This window comes from Elgaria multicarinata, chromosome 1 (assembly GCF_023053635.1).
Source record: "Elgaria multicarinata webbii isolate HBS135686 ecotype San Diego chromosome 1, rElgMul1.1.pri, whole genome shotgun sequence".
Lineage (NCBI taxonomy): Eukaryota > Metazoa > Chordata > Lepidosauria > Squamata > Anguidae > Elgaria > Elgaria multicarinata.
In genome coordinates, this window is record NC_086171.1 from 193,584,040 (window position 1) to 193,602,766 (window position 18,727).

Genomic DNA, 18,727 nt, shown 5'->3' on the forward strand with positions numbered 1-18,727 from the left:
TTGCATACAGAATGTCCCAAATTTAATCTCAGGTGGCCCTAGGAAAGAATTCTTCTTGCAAGCCCAGAGAGCTGCTGCCAGTCAGTGTCGGCAATACTGGGCTAGATGGACCAATGGTCCGACTCATATAAGGCAGCTTCCTATGTTCCTTATGCTCATGATGGGTAGAAGGGACATGGCAGAGGGAAAAAGTGACCCTGTGTGTAACACACACCATTTTCTATAAATAAATAAAATTTTCTCACACACTTGTGTACACACACACAGAGAATTATCTCTCAAATGAATTTGTACATGCAGATGTCCTTGCACACACACACGTCATCAGTAAGGAATGCTATATCCAGTAGCATACATAGGCTGCTACTATAACCAGAGGAAGAGGCATGTAAGAAATAATTTATTATTATTATTAGTATTAGTATTAGTATTAGTATTTATGAAAATAATAGGAAAAAATAATGAAACCTTTCCAGAGCAAGACTGCCATCTTCAAACAACTCTTTATGCACTACAGTGCAGCTGTATTAAACTGTGAGAAGGCATTTCTGGGTAGCGGATAGAGGTTGCTTTGTTTGTACATTCTCTGGGTCTCTGAGAACAGTATCAGTCAAAAAACTACTATTCATCCACCTGCATCAGTACACAAGGCATTTAATTTTAATTTGCCTTTAATCATTAAACTTTCAAGTGGACTCTCATGTGATAGTTATAATGTAAGAAAATCTGGCAGGACAAGATGTAAAATTATGGCAGCATTCTCCAGGTGCATCCTTAAGATGGAGGATGTAAGATTCATAGATTGATTTATATAGTTGTGACTAAGTCAGACATGTTTATCTTTTGCTTGATCATACCCAAATAATCCTGTACAACAACATTTCACTTAACTGAGAGCTGAAAAGGCTTCAGCAACTAAAAAGGATTTTAAGTATGGAGAGAAATTTGAAAGGTGGTTATTATTATTATTATTATTATTATTATTATTATTATTATTATTATTATTATAATATACAGTCACCAGCACCACATCAAAAACTGGGCCTACCAAAATACATCCACACCAACATCCAAAAAGCAGTGATACTTAAAACATGCTCAATAGGCAGAAAATTCCGAAATCAATAAAAGACAGCATGACTTGGCAAAGCCCATCATGTCCATCTAGAAAAACTGCCACAAGCGAGAAAAGAGAGATAATAATAATAATATGATGGACTTTATGGACAGTCCCCAGAGATAACTAGGACACTATTCTAGGACAGTAATGGATTTGTTGATGCATTTACAAGCAGGACTTGAAGCACAATGTTCCAGTTTATCCCACTCTCCAGAGTGAGGAAAAAATAAAGGACAACGTTTTCATCTGCCCTACTTGGGGTTTTGTTCTGCTACCATTTAGCACGAGAGATCTGCCACCCAGCTCATATTTTACAGCTATACCGTGGCAGGTTGGGAGAGCAGTTATGGAGTGTGTGAATGGGAAACGAGTATCCTTTTTATATATTTCTTCCTTAAACATCCCTATATTGTGCAGGGAGGACTTTTTTTTTTAATTGCTTGGCCCATAGCCCCTAATCCTACCCTTTCCAGAATATTTAGGATTGTATTCAATGATGTCCTTCCACCAGAGTACTGACACTGTTGGAAGACTAAATTTCCCCCTCCTCACCCCGCAACTCTGCTGTAGATTTAGGGGGCATGCAGGGGATTGCAGGAGCAAGGAAAAGGGAAAATCCTGTTGTGCAAGCCTTCTTCTGCAACATTGGGATTTTCAGCCCTTATTTCAAGGTGTTCCGGCAGGTCATACCTTCTCTCCCTCTTCCTGTCAGGCAGTTTTTCTGATTTAAAAAGCCCCTTTTAATTTACAACAAAATTATATAATTGTGCATACCTGGGCTGTTCCGCAATTATATATACCACTCCCTTATTTTTGGGTGGTCTTGTTCTGATAGGTGCACAACACCCAAGTTTCCAATCAGATGAAATAGTCAGCCAAAAGAACATACACACTCTGACAATACATGTTTTCATAGTATTCTGTCGTTAAATTGATTATTCATTTGATCATTTGATATGTTGGCTTCTTTCACCTTAATATCCAAGCAAAATGTCTTACTGAACCCACCTGTAGGAATCTCTGTAACTCATTGTATCATGTCCCGAGTCTTCCTGGTCCTCCTCAGATACTTTGAAACAAACCTTCTTCATGCCATGCTCCACTTTGTCAATATCACTGTCCTCTGTGACCAAGGATGTGGGGGATATCTCCTCCGTGGAGGGAGGCTCACATAATCCAGCTGCTGTAGGTTCAGTAATGGAGGACAAAAGCCTGCAGATGTAGAACGTATCGAGGTGAGAAAAATAAACCAAGGGTTCCAGGAGCCAGTCGCGTTACAGATACATCGGGACACATGTAGACTCGGGCTTTGTGAAATCCCATATCAACCTGCTCATTCTTTAAGATCTTCATCAGAGGCCCTACAACAGGTGATCCCACCTTCAGAAATGGTGATTGAGGATAGGACTGCTCTTTGGTGGCACTACAGTTGTGCAACACTGTTCCTAGGGCCATTCAGCTAGTGCCTACTCTATTGGCTTTCAGGCACATTTTTATTCCCCTGTGTATTAAATGGATTGATCCTTTTTTTACTGTTAATTGTTGTTTTTATTGAAAATATTTTTAAACTCTTTATGTTAGCCACCTTGTAAGTTTCATGCTGAAAGGGTGGGGTAGAAATATTTTCAGTCAATCAGTCGAGACCATGGCAGGAGGTTCATGTAACTCTCTAATTTTATCTTTGATTTATGAATAGTCTCCAGTTCAGTAACTTTTTTGATTCCTCAAAATTATATAAAAAAAAACCCAACAAGACTGTTTATTAAAGACTTTACATATAAAAGTCTACATAGCCTGTTATTTATTTTTATTGGCCCTGTTCAGAAGACTCCTTAAACCGTGGCTTTAACCATGGTGGTTAAACCAGAAAGCCGGGCTGTGTTCAGAAGACACCTTAAACCATGTGTTTAACCATGGTGAATAAAGCAAAAAGCCTTATTCACCGTGGTTAAAGCTATGGTTTAAGGTGTCCTCTGAATGGGCCCACTGAGTTACAACAGCAAACATCAGGCGATATAGAATAAAAGTATTGTTCCATGACATTTCCCTTTCCTGACTTAATCCTGAGCCCCAAAAGCCAACCCAAGCAGGTAGATATTATAAATACTTCCAAAATGTGCTGAGGCTGGATACATTAGTCTGCAGTGGGAGATAATATAATTGGGAGAGGCACTGCCAATGGCTCTCATTAGATTCTTGCTGACTGAGCCTGATGTATAGGTGGTATAATTAAAAATACATTTCTGGTAGATCTTAGATATTGTAATATGACATATGGAAGGAGGCAGTTTGTAAGGTATGTTGAACTTAAGCCTGGGACTTTGTGAGTTATATTTCAATTATAACTTCAGCTTATCACCTTGAATTATTAAAAGGTTGTCATTGCATATAGGACAAAATTTCTGAGATGGGGAGCTGAATTAAATAAAACACTTTCTACAATAGAGTTTGGGCTGCAAAAAAGGGGGGAATTTCAAAACACCCCTTAATTCAACAGTACTGTGGCAGTACAGACGTTGTTGCATTCCAGCTCCCATTAGCTCTAGCCAGCAGGGCCAATGGTCAGGGATGATGGGAGTTGTAGTCCAAGTCCAACAGCATCTGATGGGCCACAGGTTCCCAACCTCTGCAGTAGAGGAACAACAGTAATAGGATTTTACTCAGTTCCCTGTAAAATACTAGTAAACCATTTAAGGTTTCAATTATGCGCTGAAATAAATTCTGTAACCAGAATCTCACTTTCATGTGGGGCATGTAAAGTGATCGCTGACATCCAAAAATCCATGAAATCAGGATAACAAATGTACCTATCACTGGCCAATAGTACCACTTTTTACAGTAATTCTTTGAGGGTATCATATTCTGCCTGAACATTTTCTAATTTTCTCAGTGGTACTAAGTTTGAAAATTTCTAATCAACAGAATCTTTCTTCTTTAACCTACTGACTTCAAGAAGGAAAAAAATCTGAGCTCCTTCTGCCAAGATAATATTTAATAATAATCTAGAGACATACCCTGATATAAATTCACTCACAAACATTTCCAATTGAAACCAATGGTGTGTGTGAATAATAGGAACCATCTAACTGATCATAAGTTTTAATGCAATTGAAATTTGATAAGGGGATGCAAAAATTGCATGCTCCCTCCTTTCTAGCAGCTCTCCTCGAACCTTTTTCCTGGGATTAATTATGGTTAAGGCTTATGCTGGTACCAACCTTAGCTATAGTTAATATTTAACAAGATTCACTGCTAGCCAGAGAGTGGAAACAGCTTCAAACCTCAGATAATAGAGAACCTGATTAGCACTAACCATGGTGCATGTCAGTGACTGTGGCCCTGTTTAGACAACACGCTAAGCCATGATGGTTAAGCACTTTGAGCTAACCCTGATGGTGTAGCGTGTCATGTGAATGGTATTTTTCCTAACTACGGTTTACCATGCTTACTAACCACTTGCTGCAAAAAGGTTAGCAGCCCTAACAGTGGCTTAGCATATTGTCTGAACAGGCCCAATGTAAGCTTTAAACATAGTTAAGACTGATGGAGAAAAGGGGGCAATGGAGTGGAAGGGAGAAGCAGCATATGATGCCATAGCCTGCTCTTACTTCCATCACCACAGTTAAAGCACTGGGAACATTACATGCCAGTGTAGTAGGCCTGGTTCAAACAACATGCTAAACCATGCTGCTTAACCACAAAATGGTTAACGGAATGCATTGACTTTGATTCATTCCATTAACCATTCTGTGGTTAAGCAGCATGGTTTAGCGTGTTGTCTGAACCAGGCCATAGAGGTGCCTCTACTTCACTGTTTTCCAAAACATCCTTTTTCATTCAGTTCCCTACCAAAGGTTCCATTCCTAATGTGCAGTGGTAATGATGTAGAGCAGAAAGAAGAAACACCCAAAAGAGAGTTACAGCCTGTTTGGCCAGAGGAAGCCAAGGCGACTGGCAATGTTGCCTGCACTAACCTCAGTCTTTGGTATGTAGAAGGAAGTCATAATGCTTGCAAACACAGATTGTCCAGATGGGCAGTGAATTTATTTTCTGACTACCTATTCCTATTAATCAGGATGTTATACGTCTCCCTCTCTCCTGAAAAGCCCTGCAACATTCAATATGGTGCACACAGATTTCTAAAAGCAAAATGTTAACCAACTCACTTATTGATCTGAAAGACGTATTGCTTCATTTCCTTAACTGCTATGTCTAGTTTGTTGAAGAGCTGCAAATAGGAGTCCTGTATCTCTCGATCCTCTTGCTTCAGCAGAAAGGCAAGGCCTCTTTCCTCTTGACTGGCTCCTCCATTCTCTTGGCCGTAGCAACCATCATACTGTCCATGTGGGTTGAGGTCCCCATTTTCCAGAGTCAAGCACCTCCATGATGGTGCAGCCATGGAGGCTATACAATGCTGAGTGTATGAGACTGGACTTAAGTTTCCTATTAAGTATGAAAGATTTTCATTACTAAAAACACTCATTTTTGAAGATGGATATTAGCTTCTGCACATGTGCTGGTGGGGACAGTCAATTATTGTAAAACTAATCGCTTTTATAATAAAATAAACAATAAAATTATAACCAAGACAGCAAAACTTATTTGATGATGTGATACATTACGTCTAATTCATTTAACTGGTTTTCAAGACTATGCACAGCTTCATTCAACAGTACAGGAAGTGGAAACAGTTGGTTCAAGACATTGTTTTATATTTATCCCATAGGAACAGAGGGAGCTGCCTTATACCAGTTTAGATTATTTGTCCATCTACCACTTATTTGAGGAAAGGCTGTAGGTTAGTGGCTGAACACATGCTCTGCATGCATAAATGGTTTAATTACTGGCATCGCCAGCTAGGGCTGGGAAAGATCTATGGCCCTACTGCATGGTGAGGATGGGACTTGTAGCTCAACACATTTGGAAGACAGCAGGTTGAGGAAAGCTGGTATGGACAATACTGACTTAGATGGACCATTTTTCTGACTTGATGTGAAGCAGCTTCCTATGTAACCTGTGTCCAGTGTGATAATGGAATTGTAGAGGGGATTACCACAAGATGGAGTGATGGCAACCAATTTGGATAGCTTTAAAAGGGGGTTGGATTCCTGGAGGAGAAGGCTATCAGTGGCTATTAGTTCTGATGGCTATGTGCTACTTCCAGTATCCAAGGCAGTAAGCCTGGGTGCACCAGTTGCTGGGGAACATGGGAGGGAGAGTGCTGTTGCATCATATTCTGCTTGTTGGTCCCTGGTCAACAGCCGGTTGGCCACTGCATGAACAGAGTACTGGACTAGATGGACTCTTGGTCTGATCCATCATAGCTCTTCTTATGTTCTTATGTTCAATGGATGGGCAGAAAGTAGAAGCAGAGAAATGGGGAACTGAGAAGAAGTTCCTTCTTCCCTGCAGTCTCCCTGCAGTTTCTTTAAAAATAACCATGGACTAGAGTTTTATTTATTCAATTTACTTAGTTGGAATTATCAGGATGGTGATAGTTGTACCGAGGCCTGTCAGATTCTGTGACTTTTGGTGTAACCACAGCAATAATTTAGACCTGTGGCCTTCCCTTCCTTGTTGCCAGCAACTCAGCAGTTCCTTGCATCATCAGAGAATGTCTCAGGGCAACGTAATGGTGGATTGCTCTTTACGCTGATGCCAACAAAAGATTACACTTGTCTGATTGATTGCTTATAGCTTCTAAGCCTTGCAGCCACAACACATTTGCACAGTGGTGGATCTCTTTCGTCTTTCAGTAATTCTTTCCCAGTCAATAAATCATCCCTTTGACACAGGAAAAGAGAAATCTGCTCAAGGTCATGTGGTTGTCATGTGTAGGATGTTAGCTATGCTCAAACTCAAAACCCGCCCCCCCTTCCCAATCCCCCTGTGACTTATGACAGAGTCAGATGTTGAGATGAAAACCTCAAAGCCCTCCTGGCATCTCAGTAGAAACTCCTTCTTCTTGAATTTGGCCTTGAACTACAACTGATCGCTATATTCCGATGGAGACTGATAGCGCTTAGAGCTACTGAATACCTTGTTCTGGATCAAGGCCAATGATGGAAGGCTTGCGCCCAATGCGAATGCTGAATGACCTTCCCGTTGAGGTAGTGGTTTTGGGATATGACACTTCCATGAGGTTAATGTGGCAGTTGGTGGGACAGAAATCCATGCAGTTCAGGGGGTGAGGCTCAGTGGTGGCTTTTTTGAAGGCTGGGCTCACCTTCATCTTCAACTCATCTGCAAACTAGGGGAAAGAAAACTGTTTATCTCATTTGTACAAACACACAAATCATTGAATGGCCTTCTTGTAGCCCCTTTCCCTTCTTTCTATCAGCACCTTTATCCACAGAAGGAAAAGTTAATCCCCGTAGCCCTCGTTCCCAGTAATTCACAAGGAACAGTACTTTCTGAAGAACCACACAATCCCATGTTTGGCTTGTACAAGCAATGCTCAAGATGCTCACGAGAGGCAAGGAGTAAGGTAGGGAACAGCTTAGATAGAATACTGACCTGCAAAAGTGGTTGCTAAAAGTGCTGTATTTGTAATACAATTCCAAATAAAATCTTTTTAATAAACATTTAAATTTAAAACAAACACATGGAGGAAAACCAAATTCTATGTTCAGATGCCTAAAATGTTGCACCAACAATGGATTCCATGAAAGTTAAGGAATATGAGCAAATTTACTTAACCTCCATAATTCTGGTTATACAGCAGCATTCAATGCTGTCACAGTGCTAGTGTAAACAAACATCCATGAAACATCATTAGTACTTACTAGGCAAAGGGGAAAGTGCCAATTTCCCACCAAAATTCAGTGGCAAATTGCTGTTTTTTTCTCTTTGCCTAGCATGCACTAATGACGTTGCACTAGACTTGGTTATACTAGCACAATGCCATTAGCACTAACACTGTGACAGCATTGGATACTGCCCATAGAATTTTCCTTAGCATCTGACATATTTTGTGGGGAAGCTTTGGCTCTCGAGGTATTGTTGGGACTCCAAGTCCCCAGCTTCTGGTTTAGAAGGCAATGTAATAGAAACACTGAAACAGTATGGAGAACTACAAGTGGTTAGGAGGACCAATTATTCCTTCCCTATTAGTACTGGCTAACTTCAATACTGGCAAATTTTAGGTTAATAATGAATATTCCACAGCTATTGGACAGAATCCTGCAGGATGTTTTACTGAAAATATCAGTTTGTAGGCCTTCCAAAGTCTGACAGCTGATAAATGGTTACATTCCAAGTAATAATACTAAATGCAACCTGAGACTCTGATCCAAAAGATGGAGCATGTTGGAACTGGATATCAGTAGCCCCTTTTAAATAGCTGGAATCCCATTAATCAGTTGTTAGTGGGATTGGATGGGGGCCTAAATCCACCCAGTTCCTTCCTCTCCAAAACAACTGATCAACAGGAATCCGACCTTGGCTTAGTAAAAAGAAAAAAAAGGCCATGTTGCTGTTGGATTGGAAAGCCTGTATTTGCGAATACAAGGTCCTTAAGTGGATCAGTTGTAGGTGTTTCCTAATCAGATGCTGACTTGACTTTGCAATCTCAACAAAATCAACAAGTCATTTGAAAGTTTAATAGGCACAATTGAATACACCCACACCCACATATCACATATCTGAAGACATCACTGTGGTCTAATGGCACCACAAGTTCTACAAGAAGACAGTGCTGCATAAAATGGTCCTACCTCTTGATAGCTGGCAACTCTTCTGCTGATACTTTCCAGCTTTGTGTCACAAATCTGCCGGAAGTCATACTGGGACATGGTCTCCAGAGCATTGCTCAGAGCCATGAGCCTCCTGCAGTTCCTCACAAAGTAGCTGTCATCTGTAGCAAAGGCCTCTAAAATCTAAAGAAGGAGAAATGAATTGTTTTTCTTGGTTGGATGATTTTGCCAAAGACCTCCAAGGTAATGAAACAGGAGAGATACAACATTATGCAAAATCGCACAGTTCCAAAGACCAAAAAAAAAAAAAAAAAGGATAGCTGCAGAGGTGGATATGATTCTTGATGTGTTTCAAGAAAAATCTTTATCAAGCAAAACTTTGTATGCTTCTTAGTAAAAACTGCTTGGGACAAGGTTTCTGCTGCAGCACACTTTAGTAGACTGCACAGTTTCCAAAGTAGTGTTACACTGTTGTACTTAGCCCCCAAACATCCAAGTTTCTTAGGATAGATTCAGATAAACAATTCACTTTCTTGACAGCACTGTTTGCATTTGATGAAAAGACTTTTATCACTGATAGTTTACTCCCAATGGGAGTTTTAAATGGCAAGGCTGATGCATGTTGATTGCAACAGTGACATAAAAACCATGGCCCCATTGAGGAGTGGTGCTACTTTCTCATGTTTCAAATCAGTTGTGATTATTCCTTAGGAAGGTCTATATCTCTGGATTTTATATTTTAAAAAGTAATCATAAATCTGCTCTTAAAATACACCACTTTTTTGCAATTTAGTCTTGAATACATTAAAAAGTAAGGCCAATATTGCCTTTCCCTAATGAAATCTCATTCCCACTAAAACCCAAAATGGTATGCATGGCAAACATAATTCCATCCCCAGAAATGTTAATAAATTGCATTTAAAATGATCTCTTTGATATGGCACTGAGGATATTTCCTGACTTTGAATATTTTTTCCCCTCTAGATTCTGGCCTAAGTAACCTACGTGTTACTGTTACTAAACACATTATTGCCTTAAACACATTTGCACTGAAGTCCATTGAAACGGATTACAAGCAAGATCTCTGATGGTGATGATTATAATGATGATTTATACTCCACTGGTAGTTTACGGATGAATAAAACAAGACATTCCACGCTCTCAGACTTACAATCTAAAAAAGACACTACCCAGAAAGGAAAAATGGATGGAGAGGGGGAAAGGAAAATAATCTAGCAACTTGGTGTCAAATAGTCTTTGTGTGCAGCAGCGAAATGTCTGATGCCCTGTCAATCCTATGAAGTAAGTCCCACTGAGATCAGCAGGGCTTACTCCCTAGAAAGTGGGTTTAGGGTTGTAGCCGAAATGAATAAAAGGTGCTACTGCAGTCAAGCCCGGCTGGTTTCCATTCCACATCGGAGGAATTTCCTAGGCCAGGTGACTGCAATGGAAATGAATTGGAGGCATAGTGAACTGCGCTGCCGCAACAGTCAACAACCAGATTAGTTATACCTAAAAGTAGGCGTGTGCACGGACCCCCCGCTCCGCCTCGCGGGCCGATCCAAAAATTTCGGATCGGCCCGCTCCGCTCCGCGCCGCTCCGTCTATACTCCGCTCCTCTTCGCCGCGGAGCTCCAGCTCCGAATAGGAGCTCCGCAGTGGAGGGGAGTGGCGCCAGGTAAGGCCGGGAGAGGAGGGCAGGGGGTTTACCGGGCCCTGCCACCATCGCCACCCGTGCAGCAACGGCGGCAGAGCCCGGTAAGGGACCAAGGGAGAGGGGGGCCTTACCTGCCTCCGTCCGTGGTCCGTCGCCGTCTTCAATTGAGCCCGCGGTTCAACCAGGAAGTCTGGGCCGCAAGCGGCCCAGACTTCCTGTTTGAACCACGCGCTCAATTGAAGACGCTGATGGACCGCGGACAGAGGCAGGTAAGGGAGAGAAGGGCGGGGGGGTTACCAGGCCCTGCCGCTGTCGCTGTATGGGCGACAGTGACAGCGGCAGGGCCCGGTAAACCCCACTTACCTTTCCGGCGGAGCTCCAGATCGAGGCGAAGGATCCGCCTTCACCTCGATCCTCTTCGCCACGCTCCGCCGGCCCCCCAATCCTCTTCGCCTCCGCCTTAAGGGCAGGCGAAGCCCCCCGCTCCGCTCCTGCTTCTCCGGTCCGATTAGAAGCGGAGCACATCCCTACCTAAAAGTATACCAGATGGGAGTCACTCTACTGCATTCCTGCTGATCAGCACACATTTAAAGCACCACAAATACTATAGTTTGCTGTGTCAACTCTCAGCCTTCCAAGAAGTACAAGGAGCATGACTTAGTCACGGGTTTCTGAGATAACGCTCTAAAAGAGTCAATATGTTCTTTCAGATTTTGCCCTAGCCATCACAATTCCCATAAACTTCAGAGATTACTGTAACCACCCCTGAAAATTGGTTGGAAGCTCTGTCTGGCACAGGATTTGGCCACCTGCTGGCTAACAAGGGTGGGACACCAGGAGTGTATTACACCAGTACAGCAGCTTTCTATACTTAGGGTGACCCTATGGAAAGGAGGACAGGCCTCCTGTATCTTTAACAGTTGTATAGAAAAGGGAATTTCATTTGTATGCATGCAGCAGCTGGTGAAATCCCCTCTTCATCACAACAGTTAAAGCTGCAGGAGCCCTGCCCTTTTGACCAGATGCAAAAGAGGACAGGGCTCCTGCAGCTTTACTTGTTCTGATGAAGAGGGAATGACACCTGCTGAAATTCCCTTTTCTATACAACTGTTAAAGATATAGGAACCCTGCCCTCCTTTTCATATGGTCACCCTATCTATACTGTAACGTCCCAAGGATTGCTCAAATTATAGTTACTCTAAAGCCCTACACAGCTTGGGTTCTACATATTTTAAGGAACATCTTTACCCATATGGACCTCTCTGCTCAGTTCAATAAGCAGTGGAGGCCGTGCACACTGATGACATAGGTTAGGGTGCAGGGCAGGGAATTCTCAGGGGTTTCATGCACACTTTGAAAGGCTCTTGCTAAAGAAATTGAATGCAATTTTACTTACTTCTTTGAATGCATTTTGACATCTTTTTGAGGGAAAACATTTCCCTTTTGTTTTTAAGGAAGGCATTTTCAAACTGCTGACATTTTAACGCTACTGCTAAAAGACCGAGAAAAACTGCTGTGTGTATTTGTTTTAGGCTTACGTTTTGCAGCGGTAGCCATGGTTCTTGTTTTTGACATGGACACTGGACTGTTTCTAATTGTTAAATTACTTAATGATGATGTTTCATCTTTTAACTGTGGCTTGGACATCGCTTCAGGTACTTTGAATGGAGAGTATTACAAGACTAATACATCTTATAAATAAATAAAAAATAAAGGGTAACTCCTCTCATATGCCCCATTGCAAATGCATTTTCTATGATCTGCTGACACCGTGATGACTCATTCATTCCTGCTGTACTCCAAACTGGAATAGCAGCAGCATGCAGGTTCCAGCCAAAGTCATGCCCTTCATATCCCACTGTTTTCAGCTAGAGAGAGTCAAGCATGTGAAATAGCTAGGACTTAAATTCACCTGACTCATTCCCATTCTCAGTGGCCACACCCTAGTTTTAGAATACTCCTCTTCTTGAGGTACGTACTGCAAAGTCTTGCAGGCAAGCATTAGGTTAGGCTCCTCCAACCTGGTGCCCTGGTCTATAACTCCTATTATCTCCAGTCAGCTATAGGAATTTGGGAGTTGTAGTCCAAAACATCTGGAAGTTGTCAGGTAGGGGAAGCCTGCATTAGGTTGCCTGCCATCAGCAGAGGGTCCTTTTTAATCACACTTATATTTTAGTATACTTTTTATTTAAATGCACTCTTCCTGTTTGTTTGTTTGTTTGTTTGTTTATTACAGTTCTATACCATCAATAGCCGAAGCTCTCTAGGCATTTCACTGTTTTAAATATTATCCACCCTCAGCCTTCAGAGATAGGGAAAAACAGAAGCCTGGATTGATAAATGAAAGAATAACATGCAGCGGCTTAAACCTTTGCTGTGAGGTTGAAGGACCCCTTCGGCTCAACGATCTTCTCCAGGACAAAGCACCTGATCCCAGCCGTGCTGACGTATTCGTACACAACACCATGTTCTAGGTGAACATTGTCCACTGTCAGGCTGATAAGAGGAGTGTCTTCTCTGATGATTAGAGGAGAGCCAAACGTCTGAACGCCCAAGTCTGAAAACCCAAAATTCATTGTTTTAAGAATGCAAAGAGACAAGAGCACTGGCCACAGCCTGTCAATAAGAGCTTAATCTCATTCATTTTGAGCATCCTTGAAACCGCACAAGAGCACTGCCCATATTCATAGAGGGAGGGAACTAGCTCCGTCGAATATCTGTAGAAGCTTTGTTATCTTCCATCTGTCACTAACTAAAATAATCCAGTGTCCTCTCTGTATTTATGAACTTCGTGGAGAGCATTCTCAAGGGATTTTAATGTACAGAGTGGCGGAACAAACTGATATCCTAATTGAATGATGCTATCATATGAGCAATTCATCACTCCTCCCCACTGGAACAGTTATTTGTTCCAGAAAGCTGTTGTTTATGTCAAAAAGTGCAAGAAGGGATTACAAATAAGAATAAAAATAACAAAAACTGGCCAGTTTATCCAAACCTGGAAATTGTGTATTGAAGATGTTACTCCCCTTCAAACATTACCAAGTTCCCAACCATTACTTTCAACCTGATATTAGGGAATAGTAAAAAAGGAAATCGTTCTGCACTCTATTGGGAGGGATGTAATACAAGACTAAGACCCCAGTCATACTAACCCTTAGCACCTTAACTATCTAGGGCATACACTCTTCTGGGTTCAATGAACAGGTGAGGAGCGTCACACCCATTTCTCTATACGTGTGGAGGGCAACTGACGACAGAGACCCTTTAGCGCTGCTGTTAATCTCTATAAAGAAGTTCTATGGATATTTTATGGTAAATCCTTTTCAAACGCTCACTCATTTATTTATTTTTTAGGAAACTTTCCTGGTATGATCCAAAGGTGAATGTTACGTTTCCCCTTACTTCTTTCATACACAACATCAAAGGCGTTTCACCCCTGTGGAGTGTGCATGTGTGTGTGATTAAATCACTCAGCCTGTGAGTGTGCCAAACACACAGAATGCAAACATGAATATTCAAAAGGCTTTAAAATGTGACTGTGATCGATGAACTTTAAAAGCCCTCTTAGCTTCTTCTCAGTCAAGAAAATTACTTGAAATCCTGACAGTAGTATTTCTTCTGATTATAAACCATCAAAGCAATTTTAAAAGCCTTGAAATGTCTCAAGAGAGAAGGTGTCGCAGGCAGTACTAGATACAAGTGTGGGCGTGATCCCCAGAACCTATCCTGAGAACCTATCCTGCAAACACTTGAGCCCCACACAGGTGTTCACCTACAACAAGAGGACAGGACAAGTGCAAGCATATACACCCCACCCCCAAAATCACAGACCTTTTGTGTGCTGAGTGCAAAAGTCTGCACAGGGGTTGTAGACACATTCAGCCAGGAGTGCTTACCCAGCTTCTGCAACTGGGGTTTTTTAAGTGTGTTCTGCTGAACGTGCTTACACAACTCCTACGGTCAGGAACCCTGCCTCATCAGAGTCCCCGGTCAAGATCCCCAATTGCACAAGGTGTGTAAAGTGCATTCAGCCAGTGGAGCAATGGAAGCTGGTGGCTCCAATGTCAGTGGGGTGGAGAATCCGCTCCAGCTTTCAGTCCAAACCAGTCAGAACTCTAAAGGAGTTCTCCAAGGTGACCGAAACCCAGAGTGGATTCACTACATCAATGACTTTGGAGCCCCCAGCCCCCACTGCATTCAGCCAAACGAACTTACAAGCTCCTCTACAGGTCTTCGCACTCAACACACTGAGGTCTATGGGCACAGGGAAGCTTGGAGGCTGGCTATGCATGCTCACACACATCCCACCCCAGTCTTATTCATGGTGTGAACAAAACACCCATAGAGACCTTTAGTGTCAAACACAAAGGGTGCTACAAATTCCACTGACATGTGGTGTTACTCAACATTGTTTCAAGTTATTATCTGCTTTTATTTACATTTTTACCCAACCCTTCCTCAAAGGAGCTCGCACTCCCCCCCCCCCCACGGCACACAATATTATCTTCACAACTACCCTGTGTCGGAAGTCAGACCACTAATCGATAGAAACTGGGCTGAGATGATCAGTTAGCAGTCTGACTGAGTGAACTCAGGTCCTTCAATATGAGCACAAGGCTTTCTGGTCCAAGTACAATCACTCATAGGACATAGGAAGCTGCCTTATATGGAGTCATTGGTCCATCTAACCCAGTATTGTCTACACTGACTGACAGCAGCTTGACAGGGTTTCAGGTGGAATTCTTTGCCTCACCCTACCTGGAGAAGCCGGGGATCGAACCTGGGACCTTCTGCATGCAAAGTATGTGCGCTATCACACTAAGGTATGGCCTCCCCACTATCACCAAATATCCCACACTGCTTCTCTCCCTAAATGTTTTTGTAGGAGGTATAAATGCTTGTTTTAAGTAAAGCACAATTCCTTTCGGAGGGAAGCCACGTAGGCAAAATATCAAATGGGGCTCCGACATCCCAAATACTCTCCTCCCTTGTCATCTTGGTCAGTCCTTCTCATGCTGCAGCTTTAACCAACTGTTAGGTTGTCCATAAACAGTATCCCACAATCCCTTTTTTCTCAACGACATTCTAGTTACGAATCCCACAGTTTAGCTAAAAGTCAATCATGTCCAATTTGGGGTAATGAGCTGAAAGTAACAGACTGAGTTGGCATCCTACGTGGCACAAGGATACAGCAATACAGTAAAAAAAACCATAGCCTAGTGTGAGATGTGCTGACCACAAGTCAAGGCACTATGTAATTATGTTGGTTTGTGGCTTGACATAGCAGCTGCCAAGTCAAATACCTTGCACCATTGCATCCAGGAGCTCAGTGATTTTCTCTAGTGCTTGGCTAAAGAGGTCAGTAAAAAACAGATGTACTGTTTGGAGATTAAGTCTGCATAAAATACACCAGTGTATGAGACAGCAAAGGTGTTCTCATAGGAACTGCAGGATTGAAGGGCTTGATGTATCCCTACTTGCAGCATGGAGTGGTCTACCAGACTCATACTTGTCTCATACTTGTACTGTATAAAGCCGGAGACCAGAGGTTAAGGGTGCAAAACTAAAATGATGAAGGGGCTGGAGCAAATCCCCTAAGAGGAAAGATCACAACAACTGGGATTGTTTAGCTTGGGAAAAAGGATGCTAAGGGGAGACCTGACAGAGGTGTACAAAATGATGCATGGTGTGGAGAATGTGGATAGGGAGACATTGTTCTCCCTGTCTCACAATACTAAAGCCTGGGGTCATCCCATGAAGCTGCTGATTGATGGGAAATTCAGAATAGATAAAAGGAAGGACTTCTTCACATAGCATATAGTTAAACTATGACATTCACTAGCACAAGTTGTAGTGATGGCCATCAATTTGGGTGGCTTTAAAAAAGGGCTTAGAAACATTTCTGGACGAGACGGCTATGACTATGTATATTCGTTGCTGGGGAACATGGGTAGGAGGGTGCTGTTGCACTCATGTCCTGCTTGTGGGTTTCCTATGGGCAGCTGATTGGTCACTATGTGAATACAATGCTGGACTAAATGGACCCTTGGTCTGATCCAACATAGCTATTCTTATGTTCTTATATAATGGGAGAGCATCTGCGCCCCAGCAGGCTCTTCATGACAGACCCACTGACATTGCCATCCCCACCCCCAATCCCTGCAAATGAACCTCAGGTCATTTTGCATTTCTCCATGCTGGAAAGAGTTCAGTGCCTCTCCCAACACAGAGAAAGGGACTTGACTAGTGCACAGAGGAGTAGCTGCTTCTCCTGGCACCAGCCAATCCACTGGCTTCATGTATCATGTGCCATTCCCCTGGGAACATCGCGCAAAGCCGCTTGGACAGTGCCAGGAAGAGTGGCCAGGAAAAGCAGCCTCGCCACCCGCTCGCATCCCTGCTGTTCTCTCCAATCTGAGATTAGAGAGAGAATAGAATATTTATTTCTTACCCGCCTCTCCCTCTGGATCGAGGCGAGGAACAACATTAAATACAAAATCACAATAAAATGCATGAAACTGGTTAAAAACATATAAAACTGATACATTGGCCCTGTTCAGAAGACACCTTCAACCACGGCTTTAACCACGGTGCTTAAGCCAGAATGCCAGGCTGTGTTCAGAAGACACCTTAAACCATGGCTTTAACCACGGTGAATAAGCCTTTTTGCCTTCGTCACCGTGGTTAAAGCCGTGGTTTAAGATGTCTTCTGAATGGGGCCAATATTAAAATAACACTTGGACATGTTAAAAAAAACATCTGGGTAGGCCTGCCAGATCATGCCAGAGGTTCTTCCAGGGGAAATTCCTCCAGGGAGTGGAGCATGGGAGCCAACTGCACCTCACACACCCCAGGAACCTGAGGCTCCACGGGTTGGATGCAGAACTTCTGTGGGCTAGAGGTTCTAAATCCATGCCATAGATGTACCGGCAGGAGGCAGGGAAAGGCCAAATTGTTCCCCAGTCCCCACAACAGGCACTGGAATAGAGCTGATATATTAATACCTTTGTCTAAGAAATTTATATGCTTTGCATTTTAACGTGAATTTAACTAATTCACACTTCCTGAACCAATACATAAACTGAAAAGCAGTTATACTTCACTATTAGCACCTTCTGAATTTCGTGATGCAATTCTCCAATAAAAAAAGACATGCAAAAAAAGTGTATATTAGGCCACAATAGGAACAAAAATGCATATTTTGTTAAAATAATATATTAAGCTGCATTATATTGGGGGTAATTGCTAGCAAAAATGTACCTATTAGGACCATGATGGGTGGAAATTATGGGAGTTGTAGTCCAACACATCTGGAAGGCCTAAGGTTGGGGGAGACTGGCTTAGATTATTTCCTTCATTAGCAAGGAATGGATTTTGCCCTTACCTTCTTCTTGTCGGCTGTCACTAAGGCGATCAAGATCTGTACTTTCATCAATTGAGAGATCTCCTTTACAAGATTCAGAGAGACTTCCATTCAGGTATGAGTTCGAAGCTGCCAGCTGAGCTCTGTCCTCTTCAGCATCTTCATGGGTTCGGTAAACCCACTGATAAAGACCCTTCCAAGAAAACAGGGGTGTTAAAGAGCCATACTCATAGGCGTTCAAGTGGCCTTCCATGATCTCCTTCAGCAGGCACAGGGATCGCTGTGGGGGATCGCCATTCAGCCTGCCAGCTTCTTCCCCAGGCCCTGCCCCTTCTCGCAGGCAAAAGTTCTCAACTCCGATCAGCTGACTGGAGAGAAGACTTTTTTACCTGCTCAGCACTAAGAAAGGTTCCTTTTCTCAGCACTGAGCAGGGGAAAATACGAATTACCCCGCAATTATCTGCATGGAGGAGGGGTGGCTGGGAAAGGTTTGTGTATGTGTGTGAATGGCATATGAGTGACTTGTGTGGATAGGATGTTAGTGTGTGAGAGAGCATGCAACCCTGGGAGGTTTCCCAGGTGGAAATCTGGTCCCTGGGCCAAAAAGGTTCCCTACCCTTGCTCTACAGAGACTAATCCTATATATGTCTAACTGCATTCCTCAGTATTCTTCTCCTGTTTTTCTTGCCTTTGTCTCTCCTCCCCTCTAAGTAATCAAAATCCTTCACATTTTTCAAGTAGCAGCACAGCTGTCGTAAACACCTGTTCGGTGTCTGCATAGTGGAGCTGCGTCGGTTATATGACGCAGCAACTACCTCGCAGCCACTGTGGGGCTTTCCCACGAAGTTGCGCATTGAAGAAGTCAGGGATCCTGACTTTTCATGCTGGAG

At 42.7% G+C, this 18,727-nt stretch overlaps 1 protein-coding gene across 2 annotated transcripts in view; it reads right to left on the reverse strand.

The window, feature by feature from the left end:
- The window catches only part of PREX1 (phosphatidylinositol-3,4,5-trisphosphate dependent Rac exchange factor 1), a 259,443-nt gene that overhangs the window by 37,977 nt on the left and 202,739 nt on the right, over positions 1–18,727 (reverse strand). For both annotated transcript variants that reach the window (XM_063145951.1, XM_063145959.1), the window contains 6 exons: positions 17,859–18,030; positions 12,841–13,028; positions 8,836–8,997; positions 7,160–7,370; positions 5,287–5,563; positions 2,129–2,332 (listed from right to left, as the gene is read on the reverse strand). In XM_063145951.1, coding sequence (XP_063002021.1) covers positions 2,129–2,332; positions 5,287–5,563; positions 7,160–7,370; positions 8,836–8,997; positions 12,841–13,028; positions 17,859–18,030 — 1,214 coding nt within the window. The remainder of the gene's footprint in view (positions 1–2,128; positions 2,333–5,286; positions 5,564–7,159; positions 7,371–8,835; positions 8,998–12,840; positions 13,029–17,858; positions 18,031–18,727) is intronic.